General features: G+C 37.2%; 3 protein-coding genes across 3 annotated transcripts in view; all 3 read left to right on the top strand.

The window, feature by feature from the left end:
* The window catches only part of LOC306861073 (ninjurin-1-like), a gene marked incomplete at both ends in the record, with an annotated part of 649099 nt that overhangs the window by 345068 nt on the left and 284341 nt on the right, over nucleotides 1-19690 (top strand). The window lies entirely within an intron of this gene.
* Nucleotides 1118-9072, top strand: LOC306860631 (phosphatidylinositol 4,5-bisphosphate 3-kinase catalytic subunit gamma isoform-like). Its single transcript, XM_079402420.1, has 11 exons — nucleotides 1118-1210; nucleotides 2434-4370; nucleotides 4503-4568; nucleotides 4701-4926; nucleotides 5017-5111; nucleotides 5503-5649; nucleotides 5747-5837; nucleotides 6080-6210; nucleotides 6347-6458; nucleotides 6800-6957; nucleotides 8290-9072. The coding sequence occupies exons 2-11, from the start codon at nucleotides 2439-2441 to the stop codon at nucleotides 8545-8547; spliced, it is 3216 nt and encodes a 1071-aa protein (XP_079258546.1). The 5' UTR covers nucleotides 1118-1210; nucleotides 2434-2438; the 3' UTR covers nucleotides 8548-9072.
* On the top strand, nucleotides 15060-19241 carry LOC306860515 (uncharacterized protein; the record flags this gene model as incomplete). The annotated part of the gene is made up of 4 exons (XM_079402245.1): nucleotides 15060-15129; nucleotides 18302-18418; nucleotides 18889-18974; nucleotides 19071-19241. The coding sequence occupies 4 exons, from the start codon at nucleotides 15060-15062 to the stop codon at nucleotides 19239-19241; spliced, it is 444 nt and encodes a 147-aa protein (XP_079258371.1).

Here is a 19690-nt window from a genome sequence, read left to right as displayed (position 1 = left end):
TTAATGTTTGGGTTTATATACAGAGAGATGGTAATAGGGTAGAGTGGGGGAAAACGCCCCCCTTAAGTGTAATTTTTTTTCTGTGAAACAAAAGTGAAATGTGTTCAGAAAAGTTATCATAGTTTTAGTGACAATGACATAAATTATAAACAAAGTATGAAAAATGTCCAGAGTGTTCATTTTATTCGATTTTTAACAAAAATTTAATTTGTACCAAGGGGGTGTTACACCTATGGGGCAAAACGCCCCCATGGGTGGGGTAAAATGCTCCCCAGTCTGACAAAGCAATTTGCTTTAAACATTTACAGCAAAATCAGAGTACAGACAGTTTTTGCTTAAAATGAAAAAGAATACAAGAATAAAATAATTATGAATTACAAAATTATAATAGCCTATTTGAAACATTTTGTTAGCTGATGTTAACTGGCTAGCTAACTAGCTACCTGATGCTAACTTGAGGTAATTTTTTAAACATAAAATCCAGATATTTGTATTCAACCAACTAGTTAGAATATATTTTATGGAATAACAAAGATTTGATGTTCAGAACAGAATAACTACAGTAATCGCTCATTGCCCTCTGGGGGGGTTGTACCCGGCTGCGGGCATTTTAGCCCACAGACTATGTTTGTCATTCTGAAAATATAATTATATTTTTTATTAAAATAAAATAACACCCACTCCCCATCTACAGGCCCTACAGGACTGATGTTCTACAAAACAACAAGTTTTAAAAAACTTTTGAACCTTACTGCTGAAAATTAGATCATTTAGGCCTACTGTGAAATCCGTTTTCTCTTCGTTATATCACCAGCTTCATGGTGAAAACTTCTACATCACTCTCGTCAACGTAGTCCATAGTTACAATAAAAATGTATCTCGACTTTATTGTGTGGTTATTTTGGGAAAAACAGTAGGGGGGCATTTTGGAGGCGTTTTCCCCCACTCTACCCTACGTCATAAAAAACAATAATAATAATAATTGGCCATGGAAATTTCATTCTGAATTAAATGAAACCAACAAAAGAAAATAAGCCTGTAGTGATCAAAACTTTCTTCCTCTCAGGTGCAGCAAGACAAAAGAATGAGGAAGTGATGAGTCATTGTGCAATCAGTCACTTCACATTGATGCATTACAGGGAAATTGAACTGTAGCTTACACACAAGCCACAGAAACTGACCTGAAACCAAAGACATATAGGCTGTTTAGGTGAGTGTAATTTTCTGATTCATTATAATAATACAACACAAACTGACATTCAGTATTGTAAATATGTTGTAAAACACACAACATTTTGTGAGGAATATAGTACTTACAGTCTGTAGATTTTCTTGGCTTTAGCAGAGCAGGGCAAGGCTCAAGAATGATACATTCTTGATGAGTAGCTGGCAGAACCAGTTTGTGTGTTGCAAAACCTACCTCAAACTAAAAACTGTATTTATATAAAAACAGGTGCAACTGGTGTATATATATATATATATATATATATATAGAATGATAAAGCTGCAAAAACGATAATGCTAAATTACAATTTACACATTCATCAAGGTTCACATTTAATTGATTAAATAATAGTTTACTAAATAAATACCAGTAAGAGAGTGGAGTAAGATACACCAGCGTTAGGTTGAGCCACCCTGTGCACCTTCTAAACTGTGCACAATTTTTGTTATGTGATATTATTTAGGAAGTCATTATCATATTTAGCTGCACCATCATATCAAGTGCAAGTGAGAGAAAAGCAGCATGTTAAAAAATTAGCATGTTACTTATCTACATTGTCCAGTGGGTTTATGTCAAAAAATGTACCCAAATAAAAACAAAAACACACATTAAATTTTTTAATATATATTGGTAATTTACCGGAAAAAAAAGAAAAATAGAAAATCACTGGCAATGTGAAAATCCTCTTTACTTTACAATAAATAAATAAATAAATAACTCCAGAATTTTATACGCTAAAGACAATATTTAACCTCACAAAGTTGGAGAAATGCAAGGAAGCTACATTAATATCTACCAGTAATATGGCTGGATTGTAAAATAGTTTTGCCAAGACAAAAATGTCACCTTGATTTTATTTTATTGTTATTATTTTTTAAGAAAATATATGGAATGTCACATTTCTTATTACAGTAGTCACTCTGTTTGAATTCTATGTATTGTACTCTTTTACTTTGCTTAATATCCAACCTGCATAGCAACATGCTAAAGCATGCTCTAGCAACCAGTCAAAGCACCTTAGCTTCATAACAGAGAGTTTAGCAAGTGCAAGCACCACGTGGCCATTTTTCGTTACATTTATTTTTATAATTTATTCCCAATTACAAATAAAACTTTACCCCAGTCATGGCACTGCCTTTTAAAAGTCCCCTTAACACTACACAAAAAATAAAAATAGTAATAGTTAAATGTGTTAACTTCCATTCCAGCATCCATGGAGAACACATGGGATGCACACCTGCAACAGGAACCTTGCTCAGATAACAGCCTTGTATTTATTTGCAAGTTACCAGTCAGGGAAGGTTTCCAGGTCCTGGACAGCCAGGAGCCCGTTCAGGTCAAACTCCCAGCGCAATGCAGCGTCCACCAGCTTCGTGTGCGTCTGTGTATGGTAGCACAGGAGAACAACGGACTTTCTGAGCCATTTGCACTTCTGGACCCAGAACGATACAGTCTGTTGTACCACAAGGAGGAAGAGTGGTATGAAATTTATGACGACTATCAGGTTTTGAAAACTCTGGATGCACCCTGGTTTCAAGGTACCGATGGTCTTCAGACAGTCTGTGTCACTGTGTTGGCTCAGAAAACTGCGTCTAAGGAGAAAATTCACTTCCAGGGTATTCTGAATGAGTTAATTGGATATGATTTGGACTCCTCAGACACTAATCGTTTAAATGAGCTCGGCTATACCCGAAGAAAGTTTGCCACACCACGAAGGGAAGAGCTGAAAAATCGGGATCCAGTAGCTTATGCCACTGAGCCGTGGATAACTTCCACAGTGCTCCCAAACGACCAGCAAAGTTACCTTCAACAGAAACTCTCAGTGACTCTTTATTATAATAGTTCAAGCCTTTTAATTATAGCTGACCTGACACATACCCCCAGCGATCTCCTCAAGATCTTCTGGGAATCATTGCCAAAGGAGTACCTGTCATTCGAAGGATGGTCAGTTGATTATGTACTCCAGGTGTGTGGCAGAGAGGAATTCTTGAGTGGAGGCTTCCAGCTCTCTGACTACCTGTGGGTCAGGCACTGCCTTGAAAACACTTTGGAGCTTCATCTCTCAGTGGTGGCCATCTCATCCCTTCCAGAAAACACAGTAAGTAGAGAGTACTGGCCACTGGTGGACAGTCTCACTGGTCTCTCAAGCTCCCACGAGGAGCTTTCCCTTAAAGGGAAGAAAGTAGAGGACATTGTGATGATATCCCTCTGGGACTGTGAGAGAAAGTTCAGGGTTAAACTCTTAGGGTTTGACATCCCAGAACTCCCAAGTAAGGTACCGCCACTTGTCCATGTGGAAGCCACCATAATCTACGGTAGAAAGACTGTGTCATCGGTTTGTTCAACTTCAAAAGAGTTTACGGATGAAGTGCTGTGGAACACCTGGCTGGAATTTGACATTCTGATCAGGGATATCCCTCACGGAGCTAAATTAGGCCTCACAATTAATGCCAGTACTGTTGAAGGCACGTCAACCAAGGACACAAAGTCAAACTCCTCTAAAGTACAAGATTCCCAGAAGGGAAAAGGGCAAGTACTGTACTTCGTAAACCTTCAGCTTATTGACCACAGATCCCTTCTTAGCCAAGGTCCACACACTCTGCACATGTGGCCTTTCCCAGAATGGGACGAGGATGCATTCACTTACGAAGCAGAAAAGCTGTCTACCGCCACTAACCCTGATGTAGCCAAAGCAATGGCAATTACCTTCATGCTGGATCGCTACAGCTTTCCTGTTGTCCTGCCATATGGCAAGAGCTCTTCTGGTAGTGGTATATCTCCTGTTTCAGACTCTTCTACACTGGACCTCTCAGGAGAATCCAGACTCTCCTCACCATCCAGTGAGGCTTCTCCAACAATACCTTTCACAAGGACAGATTGTCTCAGAAGGCTTAAAGAAGAAAGTGTCCATTATATCTCAAATTTACCTCAGTTTCTTCGCACGGTAGACTGGATGTTGCCAACTGCAGTCCAGGATGTTCATTGGTTGTTGAGTCACTGGGAACCAGAGGATATAGAGCTGTCTGTGGCCCTTGAGCTTCTGAGTGTGGATTTTGCAGACATGAAGGTCAGAAGATTGGCGGTTCAAAGATTAGACATCCTATCCAATGATGAGGTACTTAAGTACCTGCTGCAGCTGGTTCAGGTAAAAAGTTTTACAGGTGTAATTGACCTATAGAGTAGTGTCAAAGTAATGAGCCTTCTTAAAGCTCTTGCTTAGAACTCATAGTTGGGGAATTGAGAGGCAAAACTTAATAAGGCATGTAATTTTCTGTAGACCCTTAAAGTCGAACCATATCATGATAGCTGTTTGGCAAGATTCCTTCTCAAAAGAGCACTAAGGGTGAGTCATGTTTGCATGCTTCATCAGAGGATAATTTCCACCTCTGTCATTATCACCAAAAATGACTTACACCATTTCACCTGTCAGAAGATAAAGGTTAACTATGTACTATTGCAATTTCCTGGAACACAGAGCAAATGGATCGGACACTTCTTTTTCTGGTTTTTGCGGAGTGAGGTGGCAGGATGTCCATTTTTTCGCCAGCGTATGGCGGTCATACTGGAGGCCTATCTGTTGGGCTGTGGAGAGGCAATGCTGACTGAATTCCAGCGTCAAGTACAAGTCGTCAATTGCCTGCACGAAGTGGCTCTAACAGTAAAGGTGCTCTACCCAGACAGAACAGATCTTCCATCAACAGGTAAAGTAAAAAAAAGGTAAACAGGTAAAGTCCTGGGTATTATGTCTTATAAGTAGTACATACATCTATATTATCATGTATGTGTATCAGCTCCTCAGAAGCTGCAGGAGTTATTGGAGGAGTGCAATTTACCCTCGGACTTCCAGGTGCCTTTTGATCCCCGTGTCAGAGCAGGAAGTATCATAGTGAGTTGATATCTATATATATAAACTGGTTGATATATATATATATATATATATATATATATATATATATATATATATATATGAACTGGTCCAAACCAAACTTAACCAAAAACAATAATAATAACTAGTCCTTAATGCATAGTTCACCCTAAAATGAAAATAAATTCTGTAACTATTTATTCACCCTCATGTCATTCTAAACCTGTATGAAACAAAATAAGACGTTTTGAAAAATAGTTTTTTGGACCTCATTGACCTTTATTGTTTCATTAACATGCCTCAAAATATCTGATTTTGTGTTCGGCAGATGAAAGAAACCATAAAGGTTTAGAACAATAAGAGGTTAAACAAACAATGGCAACATTTTCATTTTTTAACTGTTTTCATTCAGCTAAAAGACTGTAAAGTGATGGCCTCTAAGAAAAAGCCACTCTGGCTTGAGTTCTCCTGCGTACAGTCAGAAGCTCCAGCCTCTCCGCCTGTCGGCATCATCTTTAAACATGGAGATGACCTCCGACAGGACATGCTCATCATCCAAGTAAATAAGCAACTATTAAAAAACCACTGACTGATTTTCACTAGTAAGAAACCAAATTAAGAAATTAAAGTTCTTTTTTAAATGTGTTTTTTTTCAGACTTTAAGGGTCATGGACTCAATTTGGAAAGAAAAAGGTTTAGATTTGAACCTGGTGCCCTATGGATGCATTTCAACTGGATATAACATAGGTAATGATCAGTCTTTCTTGTTCTTATAACAGAATTATAATACCGCTTATTATAATATTATTATAAGAACCCTTTAAATATTCAACAAATATTGATAGACAAACAAAAATACATTTTAATATATTTTAAAATAATAATAATTTTGGCACAGATACTTGAAAAAATGTCTAATGACCAAGAAACAGATCAACTGACTGTCATCCCTGACTTTACATTCAGCTGTATGTCTGTCTTTGACACAGGAATGATTGAGATTGTGCGAAATGCGATCACTATTGCCTCTGTTCAGAGGAGTCAGGGAGGTGTGGCGGGAGCTTTCAAAAACAATGCCCTGTATGACTGGCTTGAGAGGAAGTGCCCATTCCAGGAAAAAGTAAGCAGATATACTGTACTAATACTATGTCATGTGAGCTGCCTTCTGTCATTCTATCAGATCTGTTTTCTGTATTGTCTCGACAAGCAGATATTTGATCATTCTTTTCCTTTTGTCTTGAACTTCGGTGCAACAGCACTTTCAAGCTATGGAGAAGTTTGTGAACTCGTGTGCCGGCTATTGTGTAGCTACATATGTGCTGGGTATAGGTGACCGCCACAACGACAACATTATGATCACTGAACAAGGTAAAAGAACAAGTTGGTTTTTGTCTTGTGCACCTGACAAGACAAAAACAAAACAAAAAATCACAATATAATTATTGAATATGCAAAACAAGTAGACTAGATGAATATATTACAAATAATGATCCAGTTCAACTTCAGTCATGGTCTTGTTACATCTGGTTAATAAAATATGATTCATGTCACATATTTGATGTCTACCATCCATACAAAATGTTCAGAGTATTATGGGTACATTTTTAGAGAGGGTTCAATAGCACAGAACATGCCTTGAATAGATGTACCAGTATTTTACTAATGTCCACTTGGAATCAAACTAATGTTAAATTCTCAATTCTTCTCAGGGAATTTGTTCCACATTGATTTTGGGCACATCTTGGGCAACACTAAGAGCTTCCTGGGGGTGAACAGAGAAAGGGTGCCATTTGTCCTCACCCCTGACTTCCTGTATGTGATGGGCAGGGTGAAAGGCCGTCCCAGCCTCTACTTCCAGAGATTTAGGGTAGGTTCTGTTTCTCTTTGAATTATTTTCTGTGTTACAGGGCCTCGCAATACGTGTTGTTATTGTGAACTAAAATGATAAACTATTCAAATTTGTTATCGTAATTACAATGAAGCTGAAATAAAAAAATAAATATTACCATTTAAAGTTAAATGGATAGCTCACCCAAAAATGAAAATTACCCAATGATTTACTCACCCTCAAGCCATCCTAGGTGTATATTTGACTTTCTTCTTTCAGATGAATGCAATTGGAGTTATAAAAAAAAATAAAAAATGTTCTGGCGTTTTTTTTTTTAAGCCCAAAAAGTGCATCCATCCATCATAAAAGAGCTCCACATGGCTCTGGGGGTTAATAAAGGCCTTCTGAAGCAAAGTGATGTGTTTCTGTATGAAAAATATCCATATTTAAAACTTTATAAACCGTAATCTCTGGCTTCCACTAACTGTTGTACACACATTCACAAGAGAATGGCCTTCCAGCAGATGATGTGTAGCGTAAGCTCCGGTGAATAAAACTCAAGTCTCCTATTGGCTTATATTTAAATCTTCCAAAATTTTTCTTTACAAATCCTTGTTTTGGAAAGCCACTTTCCCCTGAACATGCGTATGACAGTTAGTGGATGCAAGAAATTAGTTTATAAAGTTTCAAATATGTATATTTTTCTTACACAAATGCATTGATTCACGTCAAAAGGCCTTTATTAACCCCTCGGAGCTGTGTGAAGTACTTTTGGATGGATGGATGCTTTTTTGGGATTCAATATCCAGGACATTTTTTTAAATGACACCGATTGTATTAGTCTGAAAGAAGAAAGTCATATACACCTGGAATGGCTCGAGGATGAGTAAATCATGGGGTAATTTCATTTTTGGTTGAACTATCCCTTTAAAAATTAGAAGGGTTGCCTCTGCAACTAACTGAAATAAGTTAGTAATAAAAGTAATAAGTAATAAAATGACTAAAACTAAAATAAAAATAAACTTCAGAAAATTTTTTTTAAAAATCAAATTAAAGTTACACATAAAGCACATGAAATTACTAAAACTTAAATTAAAACGGTAACTGAAAATATAGAAATAAAAGCTACTTCAAAATATTAAAAAAACTAAATTCGTTAATAAATAACACTAAAACAATACATGCCACTAACAGAAAACTTGAGAAGCATTTGTTACTCCTGTCAGGCCATTTTATTACGCATTTACAAAGTTTACTCTGATCTGTTTTTGTGAGACAGTAATTAATAAAAAAAATGCAGACACATGATTTGAACAAGTCAACCAAATGCTACAAACATACTCTGAGCTGCAGTATATGTTCTTTCTTCAGGACACCTGTATCAATGCCTATCTGTCCCTCCGGGCTCAGTCTCGCCTTCTAGTCACACTCTTCTCTCTAATGCTGCTCACGGGAATCCCTGAGCTCAGCATGTCACAGGACATGCGCTACCTGCGAACCGCACTGCAGCAGGATCAAGGGGAGGAAGAGGCTCGGAACCACTTCCTGCAGCAGATTGCCCTCTGCGAGCAGAAAGGTTGGACTGTCCAGGCCAACTGGTGGTTTCACATGATGGCAGGCATTAAATAGAAAACATAAGGAAACTATGTACTTTTCTGACAGTTAGCAAAGGATATTTCTCTACATGCTACAAAAAGATTGAGAACCACTGGCTTAAAGAGACAGTTAACCCAAAACTGAAGATCTGTCATTATTTACTCATATAATTTCAGACATGATTTTCTGATTTCCTTTGCTGAGCTGAATACAAAAGGAGATGTTTGTCAGGATGTTCATGCTGCTCTATACCATGAAAGTGACCAGAGGCTGACAAATTCCTAAAAGGACAAAAAGCACCATAAAAGTACCACAAAAGTGGTCCATTTCAAGTATTCAGAACTTTATGTAAATAATAAACAAATCAATGTAATTCTCATTTATGCATTTTAAATATGCAAATTCACATTTGGCACATTGTTGTAGTATGAACAGAAAGAAATTTAAACAGAATGAGGGTGAATTTACATTTTATGAACATTAACATTACATTTTATCATGCAAAATAGATGGAGGAAAAAAATTGTATTCAATATAATCAATAAATGTTTGTTTGCTACTTCACGTTTCTTATTTTTTGCATTAAATAATCATCGAAGAACCTGAATCACAATTGACAGATGAATTAAGACCATCTTAACCATTAGAAAGACCATCAGTGTGCCATGATGGTACTGTAAGTAATAAGGATGGCACACCAGGAAATGAGATCTGGCATGTAAACAGTGTAATCACATGCTCTCATGAGTACCAACCTGCCATTTACAGTGGTTGCCTTTAGAGGGCACCCTGGCCCATATTCACCTCACATGCACTGGGTCATGAGACAACAGACCTAAAAACACATTGCTTGGTAACAATAGACTCTGAGATAAAACAGTTTAAGTTTTTGTTAACAGTACTAAGAGTACGACATAAAAACATGAAATTCCCCGCACAAAGGCTGTGTTGTGGAGTTGTCGTGGTTTTTGGTGAGGGTAGAGAAAGAAGGGAGGGGTGTTTGGTGGGTGTAGGGGTGTTTTCAAAGCCAGCAGTTTGGGGGGCATGGGCGGGGGGCTGTCAAGTCTGTCTGAGAGACTGTTTCCAGACAGACAAGCCTCCATGCTTCTCTTCTCTCATCCACTGCATTCTCACATCATGCTGTTCTTCCTTCAGTCTTTTCTTTTGTTGAGGTATTTTCCGGTATTTTTACATTTCTCATTTAATATCAAGCTTTGTTTTTAAAACAGATCAGCATTTATTTATTTCACTCTTCCTCGATTCCTCTTTCTTACGCACTCACACACAAACACACACACCTAGAAGGCATCACTGTGTTTGTGACAAGGATGAGCACATGGTCGTCCCACATGCTAAATGTCTTTCTTGGAACTGTTCGTTCTTCACTATAACAGCTCTACAAGCTCTCTTTTGCAGCACTTTATCAAAAGGTAAGACTTTTTTTTAGAATAGATTGAACGTTGTTATTATTTATAAATGTTTTCATTTTTGGTCTTCAAATACATTGACTTTCAGCTGCTGATTCAACGTCTTCCTTCAGACACAGGTGAGTGTAATAGATAAAAAGGTATTTATTCTATCATGTTATAAGAAACTATTTATTTACTATGTATATTAATCATACATAATTCAAATAATAATAATACAAAATATTAGAATATAAATATGTCACAGAAAATATGCTTCTCGTGAATGGAGGCTAATATTTCTAGGTAATATGCTATGAATATTGAGACAAATATTTGATTTACACTTGATACCCTATAGGTCTTTGGTTCAATTACAGTGAACCATGTTCAGAGCATTGCTTTACACTAAACCATCTGTGTGACACCCTTTAAACACACATGGATTTGTGGTCATATCCCATCGCCATGTGCTCTCCTTGAGGTCACGCCCTCAAAAAAAACAAACAAAAAAAACATATCTGATTCAACCTGCTTTTTATAATTGAGAAGCCAGTAATTACTTATACGGGTGTGTCAGTGGGCAAGTCCATTCATATCTGTTTGAGTCCAGGATACTGAGTGCATGTGGAGAAGAGAGTCAAGCAGCAATGGTTTCCAGTGCAGAAAAGAGCACTGACCTAGTTCATGCCAGACAGAACAGCCAGACAAGCCCCCAATCTCCCCACATTATTAAAAAAGCGAGAATGAGGATTTTTCTAATTACTGTCAAATCAATGCAAATTCAATAACACAACAAATTACTGTAAAAAAAAACACATTTTGTAATGCATTATGAGGTAAAAGTGTATAAATAGTTTCATTAGTGTGTTCTGTAACTACTGAAAGATTCTGCCCAAAGAAAATGCTAATCATCAAAGTGACTTCAAATGCAGACTTCAAAAAATGACGTTAAAAGGGACATGTTTTTTTACTTTGTTGTATGTCTGTATTTATGTAGCACCGTGGTCCAGTGAGGCATGACATTTTGTTCCACTGTATGTCCCCACATGTAGCGGAATGACAATAAAGCTCAACTTGACTTGACTTGACTTTATGGATGCCCTAAATACATATACTAAAACAAGGTAAGAAAAAAACCCTACTGACTATGCACATATGGTTATCTGATTTTGGAACACAGTATACTTGCTTTAAAAACTATAGTGTATTAGCATTAAAATAATAATAACAATAATAAAATGCTGCAACATCTAGACTTAACTAATCAGTTTGTTTTCCTCAGTTGCAAGTTTCTTTGGATAAAAGCATCTGCTAAATACATTTCTGCTCATAATAGCACTGAACCTTTAGAAAGGTGTATCTCAAAAGTTAACGTGGGTCATAAAAAGACACGTCAGCTGATTCCTGGGACAAATGTTAAAGACTGGAGTCAAAATCCATTCCATTTTGTGTGTTTTTAATGACTCCAAACTTTGTGAACATACCACAGGTGTGTCTTTAATAAAATCTGTCTTTTCAGGTTAAGTGCAGGTGTGGCTAACAACATTTAACTAAAACTGACAGAAACACAACTCATTGGCCTAATCTTTAACGATCACGAAACCCTAAGACACATTGTTTTTGTTAAAAGTCGTGCACGTTGCATATTATGGAAATATTAATAAAAAAACACTGAAATCAAATACAATTTTGAAATATAAAGGGCAAAGACTATTAGATTAGATTCAACTTTATTGTCATTGCACATGTAAGGTACAAGGCAACGAAATGCAGTTAGCATCTAACCAGAAGTGCAATAAGCAGAGGTACAGGATATACAGTGCCTACAATATGTTACATATGTACAGAAATATACAGATAAGGCAGTACTAAGGACATAATTTACAAATTTTAAATACTATCAGTATGATATACAGATGGGTGATATGAACATACTATACAGATGGATTATGCAGTAAATGTATGTACACTATGAGCAAAAACTATGAACATAATTACAAATGGATATGAATAAGCTATACATTAAGATATATAAACACTAGTGCAATGAACATTGAAAGTGCATAGAAAATAAAAATGTCCAGTACATAGTACTCAGATTTTTCTTTTTTTACCGATTTAGTGATGGGGAGGGGTGGAGAGTTTGTAGTGGTGTGTGAGGGGGTATCATCGGGCAGAGTTCAGTAGGGAGACAGCTGTAGGGAAAAAGCTGTTCCTGAGTCTGCTGGTCTTTGTTCGGAGGCTCCTGAAGCGCCTCCCAGAGGGCAGTAAGTTAAACAGTCTATGGTCAGGGTGAGAGGAGTCCTTAAGAATGCCGCGAGCTCGACGTAAACAGCGTTTTCTCTGGACGTCCTCAATGGCAGGACGTGGTGTCCCTGTGATGCGTTGGGCTGTTTTCACCACCCTCTGCAGTGCCTTGCGGTCAGCAACTGAGCAGTTCCCATACCAGACTGTGATACAGTTGGTCAGGATGCTTTCAATCACACACCGGTAGAAGTTCACCAGGATGGCTGGAGACAAGTGGTTCTTCTTCAGTGTCCTAAGGAAGAAGAGGCGTTGGTGAGCCTTCTTGGCTAGGCTGGATGTGTTGGTGGTCCAGGTCAGGTCCTCCGAGATCCAAGTTCCCAGGAGCTTGAAGCTGGAGACACGTTCAACAACCATCCCGTTAATGTGGATGGGGTCATGCGTGCCACTTTTCTTCTTCCTGAAGTCCACAATAAGCTATTTTGTCTTACTGGTGTTGAGGAGCAGGCTATTGTCAGCGCACCATGCAGCCAGATGGTGTAACTCCTCCCTGTAGGCAGTCTCATCGTTGTCTCTGATGAGGCCAGTCACTGTGGTGTCATCAGCAAACTTGATGATGGAGTTGGATCCATGCACAGGCCTGCTGTCATGGGTGTAGAGGGAGTAGAGAAATGGGCTCAGCACACAGCCCTGTGGTATGCCGGTGTTGAGTGTGATGGTGGTGGAGCAGGTGTGGCCTGACCTAACATGCTGAGGTCTGTTGGTCAGAAAGTCCATAATCCAGCTGCAGAGGGAGGTGTTAACACACAAGTCTCCAAGTTTAGTGGTCAACTTGGAGGGAATGACGGTGTTGAATGCTGAGCTGAAATCAACAAACAACATCCGTACATATGTGTTGTTGTTATCCAGGTGTGTGAGTACCGAGTGCAGTACTGTGCATACTGCATCCTCAGTGCTCCTACTGCTACGGTAGGCAAATTGGTGTGGGTCCAGTGTAGGTGGGAGGCAGTTCTTGAGGTGTGCCAGGACCAGTCGCTCAAAGCACTTCATAACAATGGGTGTGAGTGCTACGGGGCGGTAGTCATTCAGGCACGTCGGGGAGGAGTGTTTCGGCACTGGCACAATGGATGTGGACTTAAAGCATGTTGGCACAGTTGCTTGGGTGAGGGACAGGTAGAAAATGTCTTTGAAGACCCCTGCGAGCTGCTCTGCACATATCCTGAGCACACGTACAGGAATGCTGTCGGGGCCAGCAGCCTTGCATGCATTGATCCAGCTCATTGCTGTGTAGACATCTGTGGAGGTGAGTTTGAGGGTCTGGTGGTCTCCTGAGAGTGTGAACTTGGTGGCTGTCTCCTTGTTGTTATTGTCAAAGCGAGCATAAAAGTCATTTAGGAAGGAGACGTCTGTGACCGTCGGAGTGGAGTTGCATGGCTTGTAGTCACTGATGACCTGGATGCCCTGCCACATGCGCCGGGGGTCAGAGTTGGAAAAATGTTCCTCTACCTTTAGCTTGTAGCAGTGCTTGGCCTTCTTGATACCCCTCTTCAGGTTAGCCCTGGATTTGTTGTAGGCCTGAGCGTCATCTGATCTGAAAGCTGGGTTGCGGGCTTTCAACAGGAGCCGCACCTCCTTGTTCATCCATGGCTTCTGATTAGGGTACGTTGTGATCTGTTTAAGGGTAAATAGTTGAAGCTCACAGACTATTTCAGTCTAATATGGCCATTAATAAGTTCAAACACTACCATTGAATCCAGCACCACATTTGATTTGAGATCTGCTCTTAAGCTGGAACAGATCACAGTGAATAGTAACTTAAATTTAGATTGTAACAATTTAGATTGTTACTTTAATGCTTATACTGTATATAGTGCATAAGTTGTATGCACTCTTAAAGAGAAAGGTTATTTATTGACATCAACGGTTTCATGAAGAACCTTTAAGATACACCTTTCAAACCCACAAAATATTTTTTATAGTGAAAAAAAGTTTCTTTCACTAAGAGAAATTGTTCTTTTAATAATGTTTACTGAATAGCTCTTCTAATGCACTGCTGTGGACTATGGAACTTTTGGAACCTTTACATTTAAGTATGTGGACTCATTTCAAGGTGCCTAGTTGTATTTTGACAGTCAATAGACACTAGAAAGTGCCATTTATCGCAAAGAAATGTGAAAATAATTCAAAAACTCTTTTTTGTGTTCTACTTAAAAAAATAACAGTATACGGGTTTGGAACAACATGAGGGTGAGTAAATGATGATAGAATTTTCAGTTTCTGGTGAATTGTCCCTTGAAGTGTCTCTCTATTAATTTAAACTTGAATGACTGAAGGATGTTATTTCAATTTTATGTATAAAAATGATGTGAAATAAATAAGAGTGTATGATTTTAAAAGCAATTAAAGCATGTTTCAAAAATATGTGTGTGTTTGTGCTGGTTATTTCCCACGTCTCACACAGATCCGCTGCCATGCTGATTCTGGAAGGTCCCCTCTTTTCAGCACTGATGGTCCATGGCTAAGCTGCTATGACACACTGCAGCGTCCTTCAGAGGGGCCCTCCAATTACCACAGAGACACAGCAACCACCAAAAACAATGTGTATGCTATGTATGGAAAGGTCTTCAGGAAGCAGACTATAAATCGGTGCGAGTAAATGAGACTAGAAGAAGACTCTTATGCTCATTAGCAGACATATGTCTGTGATTGACATTGGCATTCAATTATCTTTAAAATGCATTCATGCCATTTATATAAAAGCTTATTTAATGATCCCACACAAAATCAGTCTTCCGCTATGCTTCTACCTTTTGTAGCGTGACTGATTTCCTCTGGTGTTCAGAGTGGACTGGGGTTTTCTAGCACCATTTGAAATCGGTCGTGCTGAAAGGTATGGCGTCCCCTTCATATGAGCAGAATGTGGACCACTTTGTAGATGATGAAAAGACAGGCAATGGTTGGGGTGAAGTTAAAAGTTGTTAACCTATTAACCACTCAAGCAGGGTCAGAAATTAACCAGATCTGAGGGCAGAAAAGAGACAATTACAGATGATTAAAATGCAGGGCAAATAATGCTCCCATATCATTTCCTTTTTATCTGTTGTCCAACATATAGGCTACATCTATTAGTGTAGGTTTAGTGTCTTGACCTGTAGATGTGACCTTTTAGAATCAATGTTGATTTTGAAGTACTTAAAAAAAATTTGTACTTAAAATTGAAGTACTTAAATGGAAAACATTGTGTGTCTTCAGTTAAATTCAAATACATTCATTATATATATATATACACAGTGGTGTGAAAAAGTGTTGGCCCCCTTCCTGATTTTTTATTTTTTGCATGTTTGTCACACTTTAATGTTTCAGATCATCAAACAAATTGAAATATTAATCAAAGATAACAAGTAAACACAACATGCAGTTTTTGAATGAAGTTTTTTATTATGAAGGGAAAACGATATATATATCAATATACATATATATTGATACAATTGTTCAACATTCAAAACGATGCAAATGTATAATAGATAGCAACAATATTGTGTACCAAAAATGAAAGCTTAGACAATTTAATTTAGTATCAGATATAGTAATATCACCCAAGAGGTCATTAATTATTAATAAAAAATTTAAAACAAATCACATTATTTAGTGCAATATCTAAAACTTTTTTTTTTTAATGATGTAACTGTGCAATCATTTGTCTAAAATAATTACGTATTTTTTAGCTTAGCAAAATGATGAATATTTATTTTCTGGTGTCACTCTTGTCCTGTCAATTGGGGAGAAGGATCAAGTGATAGGATCACGCTGATATAATACTAAATTCAGCATTTTAATAAACAGTGGTTTAATAAACAGCGTGCTACACGGGTGAAGACACACTCTGGACAGCGAGGACTCTTCTAAGAGTGACTCAGATGACCAACGTTTGCATTTTAAAGAGCCACTAATATAATTCCTGACGGAAGCCTTTTATTCTTAAATTCATGAGTTAAAATGTTGCTCGGCCATATATAAAAAGCTACATAATTTTAGTTTATAGTCAGACTAAAATCTGCTGGTATATTGGTTGAAATAGGAAATATCTCCTTACAGGCCACTTTTAGTTTTAAATGTTGTACAAGGCATGTATATTACTATATATAAACATAAATATGATAAACTATGATATCCCTTATGAAAATTAAAGTTGGTTTTACTATTGTAAAAGTGTGGTAACCATGTTTTTTTTGCAGGTTACCATTTCAATATAGGCAGCTTTACTACAACTACCATGGTATTTATTTAGTAAAACCATGGCTAATTTTCATAAGGGATATTAATGTTTAGATTATATTTTGGTACATTTACATAGCTGAATCACAATAAAGCTCACCTGAACTTAAACTAGTTTGATTATAGTAGCCTATTTGTATAATTAGATTAGCCTACTCCTTTCAGTAGGTTGTCTATGTGTAGTTTTATACTTGTTTAAACTTTTACTGCAGAGGTAGCCTACAGCATTTCTCTCCACTGTAGGCTATGTTTCAACATATATACTGTAGAAGAAAGACAATAAATCTTACTTGACCTAACGTAAAAATAAAATTCAAAATGCTTTCATTTTTGGTACACAATATTGTCGCTATCCACTATACATTTGCATTTTAGTATTACAAAATATTGTGACACGATATATTGTTATACCCCTGCATTGTTTTGAATGTTGAACAATTGTATCAATATATATCAATATATATGTATATATATGTATATTCTATATCCCGCGATCCAACAGAGGATAAGAGGTACGGAGAATGGATCAGTTTTTATAGGGAAAGACTGCCTAGTTAAATGTTTAGCCAGGTCACTCTTGATTTTTGAACTAATCAATCATGTTAACAACTTTACAGCACTTGTTGTGAATTTCACTGACACTGTAGTAGGGTTGCTTTGTGAAAATTTAAATCTAAATGGTTAATTATAGATCTAGTAAGACAGAAACTCACCTGTTCCCCACTCATATTGGTCTGAAAAGGTAAAGAGGTGTTTCAGGTCTCGGGAGACTAGCGTAAATTGACCAACAGCGCCATCTGCTGTTTTGGAAAAGAAAGTTGCTCAATTGCACATGTGAGAAAATCTGCCCGCACTCGTGTGAGAAAATCAGCCTGTCGCATTTGTGAGCAAATCAAGCAAAGTTTCCCCATAAAAAGGCAAATGAGTCTCACAGTTGTAACACACAATACATAAATTTGTCCATACCTCTGCATTTTCTCTCAAATAGAGTTTTGTATTTGAAAATCACTTTGCGTTTGTTTGAAAGTCGAGTTTTTCTTTGCAAAGCAGATTGTGTTTATTTGCAAAACACTGGATTTGTTTGATGAATATTGGCACAAAAATCGCTCCATACAATTGGCTTGATTTTCTCACAAATGTGTGCAGGCTGATTTTCTCACGTGCAATTGAGCAACTTTCTTTTCCAAAAACAGCAGATGGCGCTGTTGGTCAATTTACGCTAGTCTCGAATCCAATTTTTATCTCGAATCCTTTTTATATATGGCCGAGCAACATTTTAACTCATGAATTTAAGAATAAAAGGCTACCGTCAGGAATTATATTAGTGGCTCTTTAAAATGCAAACGTTCATCATCTGTGTCACTCTTAGAAGAGTCCTCGCTGTCCAGAGTGTGTCTTCACCCGTGTAGCACGCTGTTTATTAAACCACTGCTTATTAAAATGCTGAATTTAGTATTACATCAGCGTGAACTTTATCCCCAATTCATAGGACAAGAGTGACACCAGAAGAGAAATATTCATCATTTTGCTTAGCTAAAAAATATGGAATTATTTTAGACAAATGATTGTACAGTGTTACATCATTTAAAAAAAAATATTGTACTAAATAATGTGATTTGTTTAAATTTTTTTATTAATAATTAATTACCTCTTGGGTGATATTACTATATCTGATACTATATTAAATTGTCTAAGCTTACATTTTTGGTACACAATATTGTTGCTATCCATGGGCATTTTAGTATTACAATATATTGTGACACGACTTGTGTTTTTGGCTAATGGTGGGCCTTGATTTGATTTAGAAATTGAAGGAACAGTTTCAGATGATTTAACTGATAGTTTAATTGTTTGATCAGCTGGCAATCTGTCTTTCAGTTTGTTCGCGGAATCCACCGCAGAGTATTTAATCAGCCCTTCCTCTTGCTCAAAGGAAATGCCCTCTTGGTTTTCACAGATAAAAGACGACATGAAAGGTTTTTTTTATTATTATTTGTACAGGTGGATGACTGTCTGAAATGAATTTTTGGCATATATTTACTGGTTTAGAGAATGTCAGTAATGTCAGTTTTTTTGTGTGTTTGAAAGGAGTCTCTTGTCATCAAGGCTATGTTTATTTGTCATAAATTATGTCTAGATGTTGCAAATACAGTAAAATTAGTAATATTGTGAAATATTATTACAAGTTAAAATCTGTTTTCTATTCTATATTTCATGTCACATGATTCTTCAGAAATGTCTTTACTGTCAGTTTTTCAGAATAAAAGTATTAATTTCTTGCAATAATAATAAAAAAATCTTACTGACTCCAAACTTTTGAAGTGTATATAGAAACATGCATCGTGTATGTGGAAATAAAGTTTTAGCATTTGTAAATACTGAAAACAAAGGAAGCAGAGAAAAGTTGTGTGAAATGGATAAGAACTATTTAAGTGTCTGTTGTTAGATCACACAAGTGCCGTTTCCTATGAGAACGCTCTGCAGATACTGCAAGAATCAAACAAAGAGCCCTCGATGGTGATTACTAATGAGGTCCACTTACACCCAACTCAGTCAACTCTGAAATCCCAAATTAATTTTTTTATGATGAGACAATCAGCAATATAACCCTTTGCTCTTCTTCAACAGATTGTTAGAAGGGTGACAGACTGGAAGACAAACAAGAAACAGGATCATCTGATGCACCTGTCAGGAGTAAAATACATGTTCCACTGTGCCAAGCGTAACCAGGCCATCTCTGCCCTCCTTCTAAAACATAACCCTCTATTTGACCATGGGATAAATAATGGACTGAACTGATCTTGTCCATATAGCAGAATCAACCAAAATGAGCACAAGGTGAGGTGAAACCGCAACAGAAGGGGACTGTGGAAATCAGCGAGACATTTAGGACACAGGCAAACTAACAAAGAAAAAAGTAAAAAAAAAAATTCCAGCACTTGTATTGTCCTGTTGTTCCATTTAAGACTTGCACAGGCTTGAGAAATGAGTCCGTTAAAGTGGTGCACTGTGATAGGCATTTGTACTTGCCGTTCACTACCATCAGGAGGCAGCAGATTGTAAATTTGGCCTGTAGTCTCACCACTGAAATAATTCTCATTCTCTAGCTCAGTAATTTTCTGATTTTTTTTTTTCCCCCGATTTTTTTGTTTTTTTTTGTTCAAGGATCCAGTTTGTACTTAACAAATCATGTAATAACTTTTTTGTAATAACAAAACAAAAATAACCATTAGAAACTGTATAAATTG

Source organism: Barbus barbus (genome assembly GCF_936440315.1).
Source record: "Barbus barbus genome assembly, chromosome: 41".
NCBI classification, from domain to species: domain Eukaryota; kingdom Metazoa; phylum Chordata; class Actinopteri; order Cypriniformes; family Cyprinidae; genus Barbus; species Barbus barbus.
Note: the sequence above shows the minus strand (reverse complement) of the source record. Positions and strands in the feature narration are given on the sequence as shown.

What these genes read in the sequence shown, in the direction of transcription:
- LOC306860631 (XM_079402420.1), top strand. Translation starts at nt 2,439, where the DNA reads ATGGAGAACACATGGGATGCACACCTGCAACAGGAACCTTGCTCAGAT. An exon ending in ACCTGCTGCAGCTGGTTCAG is followed by an intron (nt 4,371 to 4,502) that starts GTAAAAAGTTTT and finishes AATTTTCTGTAG; the next exon opens with ACCCTTAAAGTCGAACCATA. An exon ending in AGGACATGCTCATCATCCAA is followed by an intron (nt 5,650 to 5,746) that starts GTAAATAAGCAA and finishes GTTTTTTTTCAG; the next exon opens with ACTTTAAGGGTCATGGACTC.